The following is an 18547-nucleotide window of genomic DNA, read 5'->3' on the forward strand; positions in this document are numbered from 1 at the left end:
ATGACGTTCGAACTTTTAAAAGTTTGATAACGTAATATACAGTCGTTTGTATCATTTGCCACAGAGAAAGAGGGATTACTTGTGTGTAAGCAGACAGTTTCCTAATGGCTAGCTCACAGAGTTGCATTTTTGTTGTAAAGCTCATGGGAAACCATTGCATAGGAATGCAAGATTTCATTCTAGCTCGAGCACATCCGGTACCACAGCTTTCCTGGAGGAGTGAATACCCAGGACATAGCAGAAGGAGCCACGTGGTCCTCAATGCACACATTCACATGGCACTGACAGATGTGGTGTCTATGGCTAGGACTAGATTTGTCTTTAAATACTCACAGTGTTGGCAGTGGGTTCCCTTAGTCCTCATTTGGAGTTTATCTGTACTGCCCTTTTTTTAAACACCTTTTTGAATTATCACTTGTGACATAGGCAAATTTACATTTATATAAAAATAATCAAACTGTATTAACACGTTCACATTTACAAATGTTATACTGTACATATATTGCTGTATATTATATAACTTAAGCAACATTACATACATTATTCAATTCCTGCCTTTTTTTTAAACAAGAAACATCTTTATTAAACCATCACTTATAACATAGGCAATCATACATTTATATAAATGAAAACAAACCACACATACACAATCTTAGTTGCAAGCATTTTACATCACAAACCATACTGACACACTCCCAGTTGCAAACATTATACATCACTTATAATCTACCCAATCATATTCAGTCAAACATTACATAGCTCATTTAAGTCCTGCCTTCTTTCAAACCTCATTCCTCCCCTGTGTATAGTTCCTACAATTCCCATTTTTCCTATGTAGTTTGCTCCTACCCTTTTCTAAAGATCTCCGTTCTAGTTGTTTCATCTCTGTTAACTATATTCACTACTTCTAGTAAGTTGGTTAAGATTTTGATTTCCATTTTCTAGTAATTGCTGTTTTGGCAGCCACTATAATTAGACACAGAAAGGCCTTACCATATCTAGGCAATTCTGATTCTGTATCATAGTTCAGAAAAATCATGTCCCTCGTCACACCAACCTGCACACCCAGCATCTCTGACGGTGCATCCCACAAGGAATCCTTAAAGTCTAACATTTCACCGTACTCCCAGAAAATATGTTCCCAATTACCTCTTATTTTCCTGTCACACCTCCAGCATCTGCCGTCTACCTGATGAAGAATTCTGTGGAGTCTACTTGAGATATAAAAATATCCATGTAAACATTTCCAAGCAAAAATCCTAAATGTTCTAGATTTTGTTACATATTTGGAAGATATACATATATCCTCCCATTGTTTCTTTGTGAATTGCTTATCCAATCTCTTTTCCCAATCCCTTCTAGCTGCCTCTGATTGATTCTTATAGTTATCATGCAATGTGTTATATGCTCTTATTAGTAATTCCTTTTTTAAAGGTAGCTTCTGTTCTAGATTCTACTCAAAACTCTAACAGAGCTGGTCTTTCATTTAAGACCCCTATTTCTTTCTTTTTGCCTGTACTCTGATATCAGTCCTTGATAGGGAAGGTAATTTCTAAGCTGCAGTCCAAATAAGTTCATGGCATCTTCTATTCAATCATCTTTCCTTCTCTAGTTATTTGTTCCCAATAACTTAGTTCCTTTGCCAGTTTTCTCTAAAATAGTTCAGCCCCCTCTTGCTTTTTGTCTATGTCCTAATTGCAGTCATCCCTATTGGCAGACTCTCCTTTCTCCATTCCCATGTTGACTTAGTTCTTAAAATACTTTCTGTTACTTTATAGATATAATATTCTGTATAATTATTGTTCTCCTTAAAGGCCAGCATCTAAAATCCCATTCTCACCTCCTTTGTTGAGCTTCCCCCCTGTTTCATCATCATCCCTTTCCACTTTGAATTATAGTTTTCTGCTTGAGCTATGTATAGGAGACTTAACTGTGTAGCTTTGAAATACCCCCTCAAATTGGGTAATCCCAATCCACCCTGTTCTGCTGGAAGAATCAGCTTACCCCACTTGACTGTTGCTGTATTCCCAGCACAGATAATGTCCTTCAGCTCTTTATCAGTTGCTGTACACAACTCTTCCTATGGTTGATAAAAATATGCCTGGCCTGTATATAAGACTAGTGGGACTAAAAGCATTTTAACTGCTTGTATCTTACTATTCATATCCATATAACAGAGCTTCCATTTTCTCAGTTTTTGTATTATCTTTTGTTTAATCTCTTCCCACATATCCTTAGCTGCCACACCAGAATTATTTTTAATACATACTGCTAAATACTTAATTTTGTCCTGTACCCATAAATATGGCTATTGCTGAACCAGTTCATAAGTGGATACGTAATTTACCGCTATTGCCTTTATTTTAGTTTCATTAATTTTGTATCCTGAAAAGATTTAAAACTGTCTGAAAATGTTCTGCAACACTGTAATGTCTCTTTCTGGTTTTGTCAGGTATAAAATAATATCATCTGCAAATAGAGCCAGCTTTTTTTGACTACCATACCAGTTATTTATTTATTTATTTCCAGTTTGATAACCGGGGAGGTCCACTGGGCTCAGGGAGCCCATTTTCAGTGGAGGCCCGGGGAGAAAAGCTCCATATTACATACAAGAAAATCAAACTTATGATTTAAAACAAATGTAGAATTATATACTGAGATATAGCAAAATACAATTGAAAAAATATGAATACTCTTCATGACATATATGTAGCTGCTTAGAGAGCCATTTGCACAGCATAAAGTTGAACTGAGGCAGTGGAATAAGCTGAGAAATATTTAAAAACTATGAAAGTGTAAGTCTTCTGTTAGTTGCAAAGACTGAATATTTGAAAGGTAGAAGTCTAGGTTTAGTAGTATGTGGAAGAAATGAAGGAGGAAAGTGCGATGTGTACCAAGTATACATTCAAGGTTCTGGTGAAAGAAAAGGGGGGCCGTTGAGTAGTAGAGAGGGAGGTGGTTGTTTAGAAGAAAAAGCAATCTGGTGAAAGTAGAGAGAGGCAGTTGTTTAGTAGCAAAAGTGGAGTACACAAGTCAGGGATGATTATAGTAGCTAGTTAGCAGCATCTCTTAGCATGAACCTAATATGTAGGTAGAAAGGAAAGAGACAATTTCCAAATAGAGAGAGTAGAGTTACAAAGTATGTACAGTATTTACATTATATGCAGTCAAGGTTTTGATGTTATGTTACGTTAGATTCAGAGAGGGGAAGCTGTAGAGGAAAAACAGCAAGGTGTAGAGGTACATGTGGAAGTACATGTATAGGAGGCAATTAGCAGAATAGGGGCATTAGCAAGATTAAGTAGGTAGGGTGCAATTACATTTCCAGTTATGGGAGAGGTAGGAATGGAGCTGGGATTTAAAGTGTTCAAAGTTTTTTGAGATTCGTAGTGAGGGTGGGAGAGAGTTCCATTTTTTGGCTAAGGAAAAGGATAGGAGAAACTGTCCAGTGGGACATTTTGGTTTGTATACAGAAAGTAGATTTTGTTGGGCAGATCTCAGGGGTCTGTGAGGTATGTAAGATGGTAAGATACTTGCTAAAGCAGGGCATGCAGTAGGTTTAAAGATTAATTTGTGGGCTGTAGTGAGTTGGATGTTGTCAAGGTAGTTGGGAAGCTCTAGCCAGTTTAGCATTTGGAGAGAGCTACAGTGATGGCAGGAGTGGTTAGATTTAGTAGCGAATTTAGAGATTTTGTTGTAACAGATTTCTAGTTTTGCAGAGATGGTGGAAGAGAGGTTTGTTAGTAGTGGAGCACTGTACAGTAGTGATGGTAGTAAGTAGGTCATGGAGAGAGTTTTCCTTGTAGAAGGGGAGAGAAAGTAAGAGTTTCTGTATAGCATACCAAGTTTCTGATGAGTTTTCTTAATATTTAGTTGGACACGTGTTTCGAATTTCAGGTGTTCATCAATGGTAACCCGAAGAAGTTTTGCAAAAGTAACGACTTCTATAGTGGAGTTGATATGGCTGATGATATTGAAGGATTGTTTGCTGAGAGAGATGGCTTTTGAGGGAGAGAAAATAAGGATTTTGGATTTATTGGCATTAAGGGAGAGATGATTTTGAAGCCTCCAGTTCTCTGTAGTTGTAAAGGCCAGTTGGGATTTTGCCTGGAGCTTTGGAAGGCTATGAGCAGACAGACTAACGTGGAATCGTCTGCATATTGTACTGTTTGAGTGTTTGGAATTGCAGCGTAAAAACTATTGATAAATATATTAAAGAGCATTGGTCCGAGTATAGACCCCTGGGGACCACGGTTGGGGTAGGTAGGAAGGTTGAGTAAACAGTTTGCCATTTCACAGCCTGGGATCTGTCAGAGAGATAACTATTGAACCGTATAATGGATTTTTGGGAGAGATTGAGGTTAAAAAGGTGATTTAGAAGATGGGTATGAGAGACGGTATCAAATGCCTTGGATAGATTGAGAAGGACAGTGGAGACAATTTTTCCAGAGTCCCAGCCATGGTTAACTATGTCTACGAAAGATAGGAGAGCAGTTATTGTACTATGGCCAGGATGGAAGCAGTGTTGTATAGGGATGAGGAGTTGATTATTAATGAGGCAGGGCATGAGTTGTTGGTGGATGCATTTTGCAAGGATTTTGAAATTGGGGAAAGAATGGCTATTGGTCAGAAGTTAGAGATGCTATTATTTTTGCCTCCTTTTTGGAGGGTAAGATAAAGGCAGCATGCCATAATTTGGGGACATAAGATTCCTGGATAGACCTATTGATGAGAATACTGATGGGGATGGCAATGCCATCTGCAGCGAGCTTGAGAAAGAGTGAGGGAATATTGTCAGGGGCATTGGAGCATGGCTTGAGTTTGGAAAGAAGCTTTTTGATGTAGGATGTTGAGACGGGTTTTAGATGAAAAGGATTTGAAGGATTAGGAGTGGAGGGTTGGGAAGAGGAAGGGGAAGTAGGATTGGGAGGAGGGGAGGAGATGTGGTTGGAGAAGGTCTTGGTAAGTTCAGCTATAGAGTTGGTAAAGAAGGAGTTAAAAAGGGTGTCAATTTCTGTGTCAGTTTTATTGTTGTCAGGACAGGGATTGGATTTGGTACTGGGGTACAAAAGAGAGTTGATGGAGTTCCAGAATTGTTTAGGATTTTAGGTGTGGGTAGCCTGTATTTTGGTGTAGTAAGATTTCTTATAATTTGTAACATGCTTTTTGGTTAGATTGCAGAGTTGCCTATATTTAAGGAGGGTAGCAGGGTGCTTATTTTTGTTGTAAAGTTTCCAGGTCTTGTCTCTTTGTAGCATAAGTGTTTTGGTGTCCTTTGTTAGCCAAGGGGAGGAATTGGGTTTTATTTGTTTTGTTCTAGGTGGGGCTTAGATGTTTAAGATGCCTAGGAAGGTAGTATTAAAGGAGTCTAAGGCCTTATCTAGTGGAAGAGTTTTTAGGTTGTCCCCATTTCAGTTTAAGGGTTTCGGAGAATATAGAAGGGTTAAAGTTAGTAAGGTTACGAGTGTGAGTGTATTGGTGTTGGTGAGATGAGTGGTGAGTAGCTCGGTGAATGAATGCTAGGAGATTGTCACTCATTGTGTCTGGTAGTTATATCCTTGAATTTCTGAGTCCCTTATTTTCTTTCCCAGTGGTTCTCAATATAATGCAAATAACAAAAGGGAAAGAGGACACCCGTGTCTGGTTCCTCTGCTCAAGGAGAAATTATCATAGAGGACCCCAGCCACTTTAATTTTTGCCTGTGATCCCTCGTATATCCTCCAAATCAGCCGTATATTTTTTTGGGGAAATCCAAATGCTTCCATTTTCCCGCTTGCAAAGTCCCAGCTTACTCTTGTCAGATGCTTTCTCTGCATGAAGACCCACCAACAACCAATATTTTCTTACATTCTGCTTCCCTTTGGATCATTGATGTTCTGTTAATGTGAAATAATTTGCCTCCCCTCCGTGAAACTACATTGTCAATCTGTCAATTTTTGCATTACTTTTGCCTTTCTTTTAGCCATTATAGACATGAACACTGTAATCATGGTTTAGTTTTGAAATGGACCTATATGAAGCTGGATCTTCTGGATCTTTAGCCTCTTTAGGTATTACAGCTACCACTGCTTTCTTCCAGGATGTTAGTACTGCTCCTTCTCTTAAAATACTGTTAAACAAAAATGTTTAGATCTTTCTCAGTTTTTTTTCCTCCTAGCCTCCAAATTTCCACAGGAGAATGCCATCTATTCCTGGGGACTTTATCCTGTAGATTGGTTATACATCACATTTTTTATCTCAACTCCTATCCTAACTGTTAGTAATTGAGCCTCATCTACCTCTAACTCTAACCTTGGCATATTTAATTCTTCCATAAACATTTCCATTTGTATCTTTTCTTGATTTCCATGTTTCTCTGCTTTATACAGATTTTCATAGAATTTCCAAAATGTTTCTAATACCGCTAAATTATTTTTTGTTACCTTCCTTGTTTATAGGCTTCCTAAGCTTGGTGACAGCCCTTTCTACTTTCTGTTGCCTAAGTCATGCTAAAAGTTTTTGTGCTGTAGTGTTATCAAAAAAAAAAAAAAAAAACAGTTGCTTAACAGCAGTATTTCCAAATGTGTGTATATTATTGGTTTAATCCCATGTTTTCTGCTTAGCATTCTAATGTTGATCCTCCTCTTGTTCTGTGAGATTCCCTCATTCTGCAATACTTTTAACATTTGTTAGTCCCTCTAAGTAATTTTTGTTACTTTTTAACCATAGCTCCCTTTCTTTTATTTCCACCCTATTTTTAAACTCCACCTTAATTTTATCACACTCTCTAGCTATATTTTCAGAAGTAATTTCTGTTCTCTCTAATAGCTTTTGAATAATCTCCACTACCCATTCCTTAAATTCCTCTCTTTTCAGCAGATAGGTGGGAAATCGTCAGTGTCTCATTTTTATTTTATTACCTTGTGTTTTTATTTTAGTTGTTATTGGTGCATGAGCTGAAATAGTTATTGGGTGTATATCAACAGCTTCAATTAAATGCACATGTTCCTATGAAATATAAATTCTGTCTAGACTAGCCCAGTTTTTATATCTTGGGGAATAATATGTAAATTCACTCTGAACTCCTATTACTGAAGTCAAATCTTCCATGCTAAATATTTTCATAATTTTTTTTCAGAAATCTACCCTCCTTTGTTATGCTTTCCCTTCTGGGCCCCCCCCAGATACATCTTTTGCAAATCAAATTCCAGTCCCCACCTATAAGTAATATTCTTTGTGGAAAACTGATTATTTCTCCCAGAATTTTCAGATCTATATTAGAACACCGAATGTTCAAAATTTCGAGTGTTCTAATATTGACCCGTTTTCAGCAAATGCTGAAAATATCGAATAAACAGAAAACTGATTTTTTTCCTAAGGAAAGAATTCTGTTGTCCATTTCTGTTGCTTCAGTATTTTCAGTGCTGTGGTGGAAAGTTACGGGTCGTGGTCAGGTAAGTGTGCGATTGTGTGGACGTGGGGATTAGGGCGGGGTAGGTGAGTTAGGGTTAGGGCGCGGATGAGGTGACTGTGCGATAGTGATGGACCTTAGGGTTTGGGTTAAGGTAAGTGGATAGTTAGTGGTGTATGTATAGTTTAGTGTAGGGTTAGGTGTAAAAGTTTAGGTGTATGTGTGTGGATTGTTGTCTGTCTGGAGTGCTTGTGTGGTGTGTATGTATTTTTCCACAGCAGATTTTTTCCCTAGGAAAAAATTTGCTGTTATGACTGTTCGATGTTTTCAATTTTTGATTGATAGGGTTCGATATTAGAACATTTGACATTTTGAATGTTCAGTATTCTAATATAGATCCAAATTTTCTTAAGCTTCATTGTAGCAGCTTTAGGTGAAATATATATACATGTTAGTGTAATCCTCATCCCTTGCCAGTAGTCCCTTAGCACTATAAATCTGCTAATATTATCTTTTTTTTATCCTCTTCTATCACTATTAGAGCTCATCTTGCAATTAATATAAATACTGCTCTTTTCCTTTGTCCAAGATGTTCTGCAGAATAACCATCCCGAAAACATTTCTTTGTGAATTTCACATATTCAGTTCTTTCCAAGTGTCTCTCCTGTAACATAGCTACTTGCACTCTACATTTTTTAATATTGTTCACTATTCTTTGTTTTGTATTTATCTGTGAGACCATTGACATTTAAAGACATTACAGAAAGCATCATTGTATTAAACAATTGTTATTCTCACCTTTTATGTATAACAATCATGTTAAATGTCTAGTTCCAGCTTTTGTGTTACATGCATACACTGTTTGGCAGGTTGAACTTTTATATAGTTGTTTTTTGTCATATTAGTTTGAGCTTATATCACATCTGCAAATGTTTTGTTTTATTGAAAGTCTTCAAACAAAAAATAAACCCCAATACCACCCTAAAGTGTATTGATTTAATACTAGCACAAAAATTATGTACATCTTCAAATACTGAAGTTTTACCTTCCTAATTGGAACAAATGTCCCATACTGACAAGCCACACTCATAGACCTCAGTTAACCTAAAAAAAAGGTTATCCATGCTGAGACACATGGTGCAGCCTGTGCTTCTACTAAGTGCTAACTGGTTTTATCTTATCTTTATAGCTGTCCACAGAATGCTTTCAGAGAACATTATCCCCTAGCCAGTTTCTCTTTTTTTCTTTTTTTCCCAGCAAGTCACTCTGCACCAGTTTGTAACCAAATTCTCTTTATCAGTTTGTCTCCATGGAAACATGAGAACTAAGCAGCTGAGTTCCCTTTATCACATTGTTTTCAAGGACACATTGCCCGATATAGAACTACTACTAAGCATACATTAATTTTCTAGAAGAAAAGCCTCATAATATTCAATATTCTTTTTCTTTTACTCGCTTTCTCTTAAAACTTGTTACTAAATCAGTCAAAGGTCCTTAATTCAGTCATTCCCCTATGCAAGAATGAGAAAAAGCACATTCATTTTTTGTCATGCACTTTTAAACGGCTTTTTTATACGTAGCTATTGCATACATTTCTTAAAACTGAACAAGAAGGAAGAGAGAAAGAAAGGGAAAAACAGAACAGCAGCACCTATTTACAATCTCCATTACACTTAAAAATAGCAGAGAAAATGTTATAGCATGCAAAGAAAAATATACATCACAAAAATAATGCTACTAAGAAAAAAAATGTATTTACGTACAGTTAACTTTCTCCCCTCTCTTCCTCATCCCCAAAGCTTTTTTTCCAAACATTAATGACACGAAGTAGGGCATAAGCTTTAGTGTCCCCCACAAGTCAACTTCTTCTTCTTCTTCTTTCGGCATTTCCCCGGTTAGGGGTTGCCACAGCAGATCACCTGTCCACTCATGATTGGCAGCAGAGTTTTGCAGTGTCGAGTTACCAGCCCAACCTTCCACAGAAGGCACACACACACTCATGCCTAGGGCCAATTTAGAGTGTCTGATCCACCTACAGCATGTCTTTGGGATGTGGGAGGAAACCGGAGCACCCGGAGGAAACCCACGTGACCACAGGGATGACATGCAGACCACACACAGAAAGCACCCCAGCTGGGAATCGAACTGGAGAAGTCCCCCACAAGTCCAACAAATTCTGAAAAAATATTTCCAGATTTTCTTGTTCTGTTATTTTTCACAAATATAATTATTGCATTGTAACCCCAAATTAAGTTACTGGTTCTATTACTTTTCATGTACATCTCCCAGATCCTGTCTCTCATTTTCAACTTATTCTCAGTTCTTCTAGTCAACTCTCATGCTTCCTTCCTTCTCTCCAACATTTTCCGTTGTAACAGTGGAAAAGGTTTCACAGGCACAGTCTGTCTGTGGTCTTTATTACCAGAAAAACAAGAAGCAGTATATCCTTCTGTTTCACCGCTCACTTTTTGTTGGACAAACTTTTGTATTTTCTCCTTAGCATGTACTTTATCAGAAAATTATTTTTATCCCTCCAGGAAAGAATACCTTGAAGAGACAGCTGGGTGCAGCAGTTTGAATCTCACACCTGCTTCTTCACATTCCCATTAGTGGAATGAATTTACTCCTCTTCTGCCTGATGTACAGTGAGTAATCATTCTCCACAAATACTCTGCTGTCTCACACTTTTACTATTTATTCCTTCTGCAACAGTTTTGTCAGAATTAACTCCTTGTGCTGGTAAGATTGCATCTTTACTATTAAACGTCTAGGTTGCTTTCTTATAAACAGGTTTGGAGCATACGCACAATGTGCCCTTTCAACTAACAACTCCTGCTGCGGAATACCAGTCCAGTTGCTTATTTCTGCTTTAATAAAATGAATGGTCTGTTCTTCCAAGCTTCTCTGGTATAGCTGAAAATCTTAAGGTTTTCCCTACATTCTCTGTCATCTAATTATTTTATTTTTTTGAAACATCTCTTCCTGAGCAATCTCACATTTATCTAGCCTTTTCTTCATTTCATCCTCTGATTTTTGCAGCTTTATCACCTCATCTGATTATCTGTTTAGAGCTTCTTCCATTGTTTTACAGCCTTTTGTTGTTTGTGTTGATATACTCCATCCTTGCTTCATTTATTTTAACCAAGTCTCTGTACAGTTGTCTTTTATCTTCCTGTAGGTCACTGGAAGTCATATCTGAAGGTTGCATTGCTTTTTGCTGAACAGCTGCATAACTTTCCCTTCTCCTAAACACTTCTAGAGCCCACACCCCTTTTGGCCGAGTCTCCCTTAGTGCACTTAGATTTTCGTCTTCTAGGCTGACCCTGAGAAGATGGAAAGTTTCTTACCAGGCTAACAGTGTTGGTCTAATCCTTTATGGGGCAAGAAAGAACTAAGGATGGCATGGGTAGAATCTCTTCTTACACCAGGAATTGTGTAGACATCTGAGGGAAGATGGTATCAAGTTATCCATAAAGGAGTAGGTTGTTCATCTCTGATATTTAGGCTGGACTTGGACTCCATCTGTGGCAGAGATCCCTTACATGATGGCTGCAACAGCAATTACACTCAGATATCTACTTTTATGGTTAAGTTGCATACACAGTTGTTTTTTTTTTAATTTATTATGTTGTTTCCTAATTATTTTCTTCACTGTAAAGTGTGTAGTTTCCTTCTGTGTGCATTTAGAAGGGCATTTCTCACTTTTCATGTCATTTTCTGACAGTGTCATTTAATTTCTTGTATTTTCCAGATGAAAAGAAACACTTGGTTGTAAATGTCGAAAAACAGATGGAAGAAGCAAGAGAGCTGGTGTGTATTTTCTAATGGATTTTTGTTAGCTTGCAATGTTTTGGCTTAGCAGGAATTCAGAGTCTGAGTTTATAAACAAGATGGTCCTTGCTTGCAGTGATATGTGACAGTATTCTTCAGTCAGATGCAGGAAACATTAACAGTTTGTTGATGATCAGTGTTATATTAACAAGCCTTGGATAGAGTGTTTCTGAGGTGTTATTTTTTTTCATAATTATTCTGAGGTAACAGGTTTATTTGAGAACACTTCCTGACCCAATTTGTGTTTTGGAAGTGCTTTTTAATTAGAGCACCATCAGCCCACATTGGGGAGTGAACACTGGTACTGTGCAGTAAGGGGGGAGCGTGTGCTTGTATTTATCACTTAGCACTGCACTTTTTGTTTCAGACTGAGCACCATTGTATGTTGTCTGGAAGAACCAGTAGTGGTGAACAAGAGGGAGGCATTAGCATGCAGCCCTCCTGGCTATCTATGCCAGTTGCTGTCTCCTCATTGGCACATTTGATTTCTTACCCATCTCTTCAGTACCTTCATACAAGCACTTTACTCTGTTCGGACCCTGTCCTTGTATATTTCCTTACTGGTTTCCATTTTAGTGATGGCTGCAGTATTGCCACCCACGTCTCTGTTTACCCCTTTCCCCTTATTCACTTGCCACTGCTGACTGCCATGCCTTTCTACTTTGGCTTTCTTCTATGACCTCTCCTTCTTATTTGTCTTTCTCACATTCTTCATTTAGCTTATTTTTTCCTGTTTGTCTGTAGTCACGTAGTAGGCACTGCCCTGCCCGCTGTCTTTATTCCACTATACCTTTTCCTGCATCATCCTGTCATCTGGCCTCCTTTTGTCTACTTCTCTTCCATTACACACTGCTCTTTTATGACTGAGTAGCCAACCCACTATCATTTATAGCCTTGTACTGTCTCCTGAAGCTCCCTCATTCTGCTGAAGACCCACATCTTCTGCATCCCCTCCCTCCCATATTTAAGCACCCTTACCATTTCTCACCCTCTCTTCTCTGGCTGTTTCATTGCTTTTTATAAGTCATCGCTACCTGTCAAGCTATATATTTATATATCTGTGTACGTATGTGTATTTATATTTATAATATGGCTATATATACAAATGTTGAAAATTCACTAGATCAAAAGGTGCCTGCTCAAGCACAATGTTTCATTCAACAGCCTTTCAAAATGTAAAGCAAAAAAAAAAAGTAATTTTTTTTCCAGGGGACAAGCATCCCCCACCCCTGCACCCACCACACCCAATGCTAATTATATATACTATGTCCGAGATTGCTCGACAGTGTGGAAGGCCACATTTTTTCATCCCCACTATATTGCAGTCTCACACAGAAAAAAAAGCCAGTACTTTTGATCAGCTGATTTTTGATCAGTTCTGGCTTTTTTTTCCATTCGACAACTGGAACATATGTATATGCATATATATGGGATGGCACAATGGTATAGCAGTTAGCACTGTCACCTCACAGCAAGAGATTCTCCAGTTCGAGGGGTGTCTTCTGTATGGAGTAGGCATGTCTTCCCTGCATTTGTGTGCGTTTCTTCTGGGTGCTCCGGTTTCCTCCCACATTTCAAAGACATGCAGTAGGTGGATTGGACACTCTGAGTTGGCCCTAGATGTGAGTTTGTGCGTGCAAGTGTGTGGAGCACCCTCTGAGGAGGGTTGGGCCTCGGGCTAGCAACCCGATCCCGTAAAACCCGTACCTGCTACGGAAACGATGAGTGCTGAAGGGTGCTTGTCACCCGATGTGCTGAAGGGCACTGGAGTGAATCGCAGGATCCAGGTTATGTGTGTGTGTGTGTGTGTGTGTGTGTGTGTGTGTGTGTGTGTGTGTGTGTGTGTGTGTGTGTGTGTGTGTGTGTGTGTGTGTGTGTGTGTGTGTGTGTGTGTGTGTGTGTGTGCGTTTGTGTCTGGATCTATGGCCATTGATTGAAATACTGAAATGCTGAAACACATAGGTTTGTTATTTGACTTGCTGGATCAGATCCATTTGAAAATCTAAGGCCTCGAAGAACAATCAGTCACAAAAGGAAAACAAGCATTTTAATTTTGTGGTCCATTAACAAAGCAGCCTTGCTGCTAACTTCAGACATAATTTATCTGAGTGATAGTAGTGTTACAAAAAATGCTTTTCCAAGTTAAGGTGGTGGTGGAGTTTGGGGCAGGAGCAGGGTTAAGGTTAGCATGCATTAAGTGGATCAGGACTAATGTTTGCTAACCCTACACCTCTCCCTATTCCTTACCGTAACTGTAACCCAACCCTACACCTTACCTTAGAACACATTCTATAACACTTCAACTAAACAAGACACTCAAGATGCACACCACATACAGCATTGTGCACACATTACATTAAATATTATTTATTTATGTTGGTTTATCGGGGTAGCAAATTGGCCAAGCATAATAAAATGCAGACCCACCCTGGGTAGTAATGTACATTACAACAGATTTTCATTACTATAACAACATACGCATAAAATACAACACACATTTAAGATAACCAGAAGAACAGCACTGAGATGTAGTACATTATGCATAAAATCACTATGCTAGCAGTCTATTTTATCAAAAAGTAACGGTGTATACATCCCCTTAGACATCCCTTCTTAGCCTTTACTCTAACCCTAACCTGGAAATACTTGCACACAGTTCCAGTGTATCACAAACACCATCAAACACACACTACACTAAAGCTGTTCCCCACCCAAAAAACCCTCTCTTCCATATACACAAACACACACATGCACACATACACACATACACACGCACACCTTCTGGAACTGGCATTTTGAGTCAATGAAAGGATTTCTTGTAGACAAAGTTTCTGAGCCTGATACTTAATGTTGGCAAGATCCATTGTTGCCTTAATAGGGTTTCCTGACCAGTTAGCATTCCATGAAATTAATTGCATTTATCTCTGTGATCAGTACAAAGAAAGTCTAAACAGAAGTGGTTTCTGTTAATTAAGGCAGTTTCTTAAATTTACCTCAGACCTAACCTCCCATTGGAAATTGTACTTAGGAAAGAGCCCTCTTGTTAGTAATTTGATCAGTCCCTTACCCTTTGAGCTAAAAAGAGTAAGCATGTACTTTAGTACTAGTGTATACCACACAAGCCTGCTGCAGCGGGTCCCCCGATTAAGAACGCAATTCTTTTAGCATAACAAGTTAGGCAGCAGAAAGAGGAGCCTGTGACAAGCAAAATAAGAAGATCCTGTAGAGGTATTAGAGATATTTCGGAAATGTTATGAAAATTTGTATAAAGCCATGGAATTTGGAAACCAAGAAAAGGCACAAATGGAAATATTTATGGAAGAGTTAGTTATGCTAAGGTTAGGGGAAAATGAGGCTCAACAGTTAGTAGCTAAGATACAAGAAGATGAGATAAAAATAGTGATTAAGTCAATCAGCAGGGACGTCTACAGGAACAGATGGGATTTCTGTATAAGTTTCGAAGGCAGGAGGGAAAAAAGTGATGAAGATTTGCAAGGTTTCATTTAACAGTATTTTAAAAGGGGGGGGGCACCAGCATCTTAAAAAAAAAAAAACGTTATGGTGGTTGTATTACCCAAACAGAGTGAAGACCGTCTCCAGGCCCATCTTTATGTAGACCCATTTCAGTTTTAAACCATGTTAATGAAGTGTTTATTTCTGTCCTAAGTAAGAAAATGACAAAGGTGTTGCCAACATTGATGCACATGAAACTGTGTGGTTTTGTGGAAGAGAGGCAAACATTCAAAAACATTAGTAACTGAACTTGGACGATCCTAAGGGAAAGCGTAATGTAACAAAGTACTAGTATTTTTGTTGGGTCTTGATGCACGGAAAGCATTTGATAATATCTGCTGTGATTTTTGAAGCATTTGCATTCCCTGATAAAATAATTGGGTTGATTAGGAGGATTTATGAACGGTCAGAGGCAGGAATTAAGGTGAGAGGGTTCCTCTCTGACAAGTTATGTTCAAACAGTGAAACCATGCAGGGGTGTCCTCTTTCCCCTTTGTTATTTGCTTTATATTTAGGGCAAGACTACACAGTCAGTAAAATAGTTGTTTTGTTACCTTATCCCAGTCCATATCTGGATCAACCCTACGATAACCTGGCCCTTTCTCTAGGTAGGGCAAACAAAAATAGCCTAAGAGGATGAGAACCCATTATAGAAAAAAAAAAAACAATGAAGCCTGGATGCCCCCAGTACCAAGACACATATTGGGAACAGCTGTGCCTTGACAGAACTTGACTTTCCCTCGCACCCACAAAACCCCACCATTTTTCCTCCTCCTTTAAAATCACCCTATCCCAATAACCTGCAACCCAAACTTGGGAGGCTGGCTGAGCCTGCTTGTAAAAGAATGAAAAAAACATCGCAACAGATACCTGGGTACTGAAAAATCTCATCTCATTGATGCATTCTGCGTTGCATAAAAACTTTTAAGGAATTCCCCTAGTTCCCAGAAAAGAAAGGTATCTAGTAACACCATTGTTAGGAGATTCCCTTTGACAAGGGGGCAAAGGGAGAGGGCCACAGCTTATGGAAGACAAAGGATTTTAGTCAAGCATGTTCCTGGTACCTTGAAAAGACTGCAATTGGAGATCAGTCTTGGATGTTTTAAAACTAAATAAATTCCTGAAGTTTGCAAAGTTCACAGTGTTGACCTTGTAAGCTGTCTGGACACTCCTCCTTCCTTGAGCATTCTTGGTAACAATTTCATGACACTAGATCTAAAGCATGCCTTCATTCACCTACCCCATAGGCAAAGCAGACTGGCAGTATTTTGAAGTGGCTGAGAGGCCTCGCTTCTAGTTTATTTCCTTGCCTTTGTTTTATTTGCTGCACCTCAGAATATTTACAGAATGTCTGGCTACAGTAATTGCTCACTATAGATCCAGAGAGATTTACATTTCCCTGTCATGCCTGGAAGATTATCTGATACAAACAGCAACTTTGGAGGACTCTTGGAAAGCACTGCAGTTCAGTCGTTCTTACTTCTAGACTCCCATTTCTTTTTCTGAACCTTTTAAATCGCTTCTGTTTCCTAAACAGCAAACTTGTTACTGGAAGCACAGCTAGACACTGTGATTCAGAAATCCTTTGAATCATGAGAAGAAATGTTTTTCTGAGTGAATACTTCATGCCATAGCATAGCTATGTCATGTCACAGCAAGGGATTAAGGACACTGGGGTACATGGCCTTCTTCATACTGGTAGTGCCCTTAGACAAACTGCAGATGAGTAAACTCCATTACTGCCTAAGAAACAAATGGTGTTGCCTTGCACATCCTCTGCCTTCTATCCTCCGTCAAAAAAGAGAGGTTATGATGGACACCACTAATGAATCTAAAGCTGGGAATGCCATTCTTACTGAGACCAGACAGTCAAGCTCATACCATGGACTCCTAAGACACAGCCTATGGATCTCAGTAAGGGGATTAGAGGATTCATGGTATTTGGGACAGAAGCAAATGAACAGACATCACTGTAAAGGAAATGGTGGCAGAGTTTCTGGCTATCAAAGCTCTAAAACATGTTTGGGAACCTGGGATTTTCAGATAATCAGACATCAGAAAGAAAGGTAGGGGCACAGGCATGCTCCCTTTGCAGACTAGTCATAGAAGTATGACTCCTTGTCCAGGAAATGGGCATAACACTCAGGGCATTGTATTTCCTGTCTTTAGGTAACAAGCTGACAGATCACCTGAGCAGAACAGAAGGACATCCTACATGAATTTGTGTTAAACAGAGATATTTTTCAGGACTTGTTCCACAGCTGGGTTTTACTAGAAATGGAGCTTTTTGCTTCTGCAGAAAATAGACAACTACAAAAATTTTGAACAGGGATCTCTCATTAAGGAGCCCGGGCAAAGAAGTGGCTCTTCCATTAGTTGGGCAGGGTTGTTTCTATGGACTTCATGTTAATCCCTCTTTTCCTCAGTGTAGTACAAATAATAATGGAGGTCAAGTCAAAAATACTACTCTAGCTCCCTTTTGGTTGAGGAAATACTGATCCTCTCATCTAATGAGTGTGGCAAGGGCAGAACCTCTAATGCTGCTTCAGCATGTGAACCATTTGATCTAGAACAAGGAGATGTTCATCGTGTTACCCTGCTGCAGTCATCACACTTGGGTTATCCTGCCGTCAGGCGGTCCCGCAGTCGGCCTGAGTTCCAAAGTCTTGGTCCGGCGTCGGTTGCTGTCGCTTCTTCCCTGACGTCAGTGCGCCAGGGGTGTATAAGAGGCATCCAACGCCGTTTTCTCCAGTCTTTCTTGCCGCGCGGTGCCTGAAGCAGAAGCAGTTCGCAAGTGCCGGTTGGCCGACACCTGAGATTTTCGATTCGAATTTCAGTCTGAAGTCTTCAATAAAGCTAAGTACCCCGTTGGTGAACCTTTTCTTGCCTCAGTCCGACGTCAGAAAAAGTTAACAATTGCATTTCTTGTGGGAAGCAAATACCTCATAAGGACTTCCATTCCTATTGTATTCCTTGCCTAGGCCCAGACCACGATGTCACAGGTTGTCGGTTTTGTGCTAGGTTTAATAAACGAACTATCAAATGCCATTTTGACTTCGCATGACATTACTTTGGTAGGAAATTTAATTATATCATGCCGTCGGAGCAGCCGATGACCAGCATGCATAAAAAACGCAAGGATAAGGACAGGCAGCCTAGGAACAAGCCAGACTCCGAGGCCTCTGCTGGGCCTGTCGCCGGTTCTCTGGTTTTCAGTGAGGCGCCTACGCAGCCCATGACGACCGCAGAACTGGAACCCCAGACAGCTGCGGATTCTCAAGCAGAGTCCACTAGATCGACGCAGCCATCTTCATTAGGCCCTTCCGACACCGGAGCAGAAGTAGACCCCGGTGCAGTGGAAACACCTTCGGTTGCAGAAGGTGTCTTCAGACCGACTACACTTACCATTAAATCTTATGCTAAGCTTAAAACTCCTTTAAAACCAAAGAAGACTGTACATCAGTCTACAGTTCAAGGCCCCATGCCTAAGAAACAGATGCTTAAGATGGCTGAAGATTTGATTACCCTAATCAGGGGTTCCCATCCCCCTCCTGATAAAAGACCAAGACAAGAGGAGGATTATGCTTCCTCTGACCAGGTTTCAATTTCAAAAATAAAAATATGATAAAATTCCTGGAATCCAACAACAAACAATCGGAGCCAACCACGGACGTAGCAGCAAATGATACCAGGAAAGGCTGGATTCTTGCACCAAAACAGTACTCTTTATTTGTACCAACAAACAATGTTGAGCGCTTTCATCAATATAAAATGACTTCTTCAGAACACGAACAGGTTTCAATTTCCTCAGAT

At 39.4% G+C, this 18547-nt stretch overlaps 1 protein-coding gene across 2 annotated transcripts in view; it reads left to right on the forward strand.

Annotated features, from left to right (window-relative positions):
• Positions 1-18547, forward strand: part of VTI1A (vesicle transport through interaction with t-SNAREs 1A) — a 3369915-nt gene that overhangs the window by 215840 nt on the left and 3135528 nt on the right. For both annotated transcript variants that reach the window (XM_044055852.1, XM_044055853.1), the window contains exon 2: positions 11142-11200. In XM_044055852.1, the coding sequence (XP_043911787.1) occupies positions 11142-11200 (59 nt within the window). The remainder of the gene's footprint in view (positions 1-11141; positions 11201-18547) is intronic.

The sequence above is a fragment of the Protopterus annectens genome, chromosome 14.part0, assembly GCF_019279795.1.
Source record: "Protopterus annectens isolate FY-2018-M chromosome 14.part0, PAN1.0, whole genome shotgun sequence".
In the NCBI taxonomy this organism is placed as follows: domain Eukaryota; kingdom Metazoa; phylum Chordata; order Ceratodontiformes; family Protopteridae; genus Protopterus; species Protopterus annectens.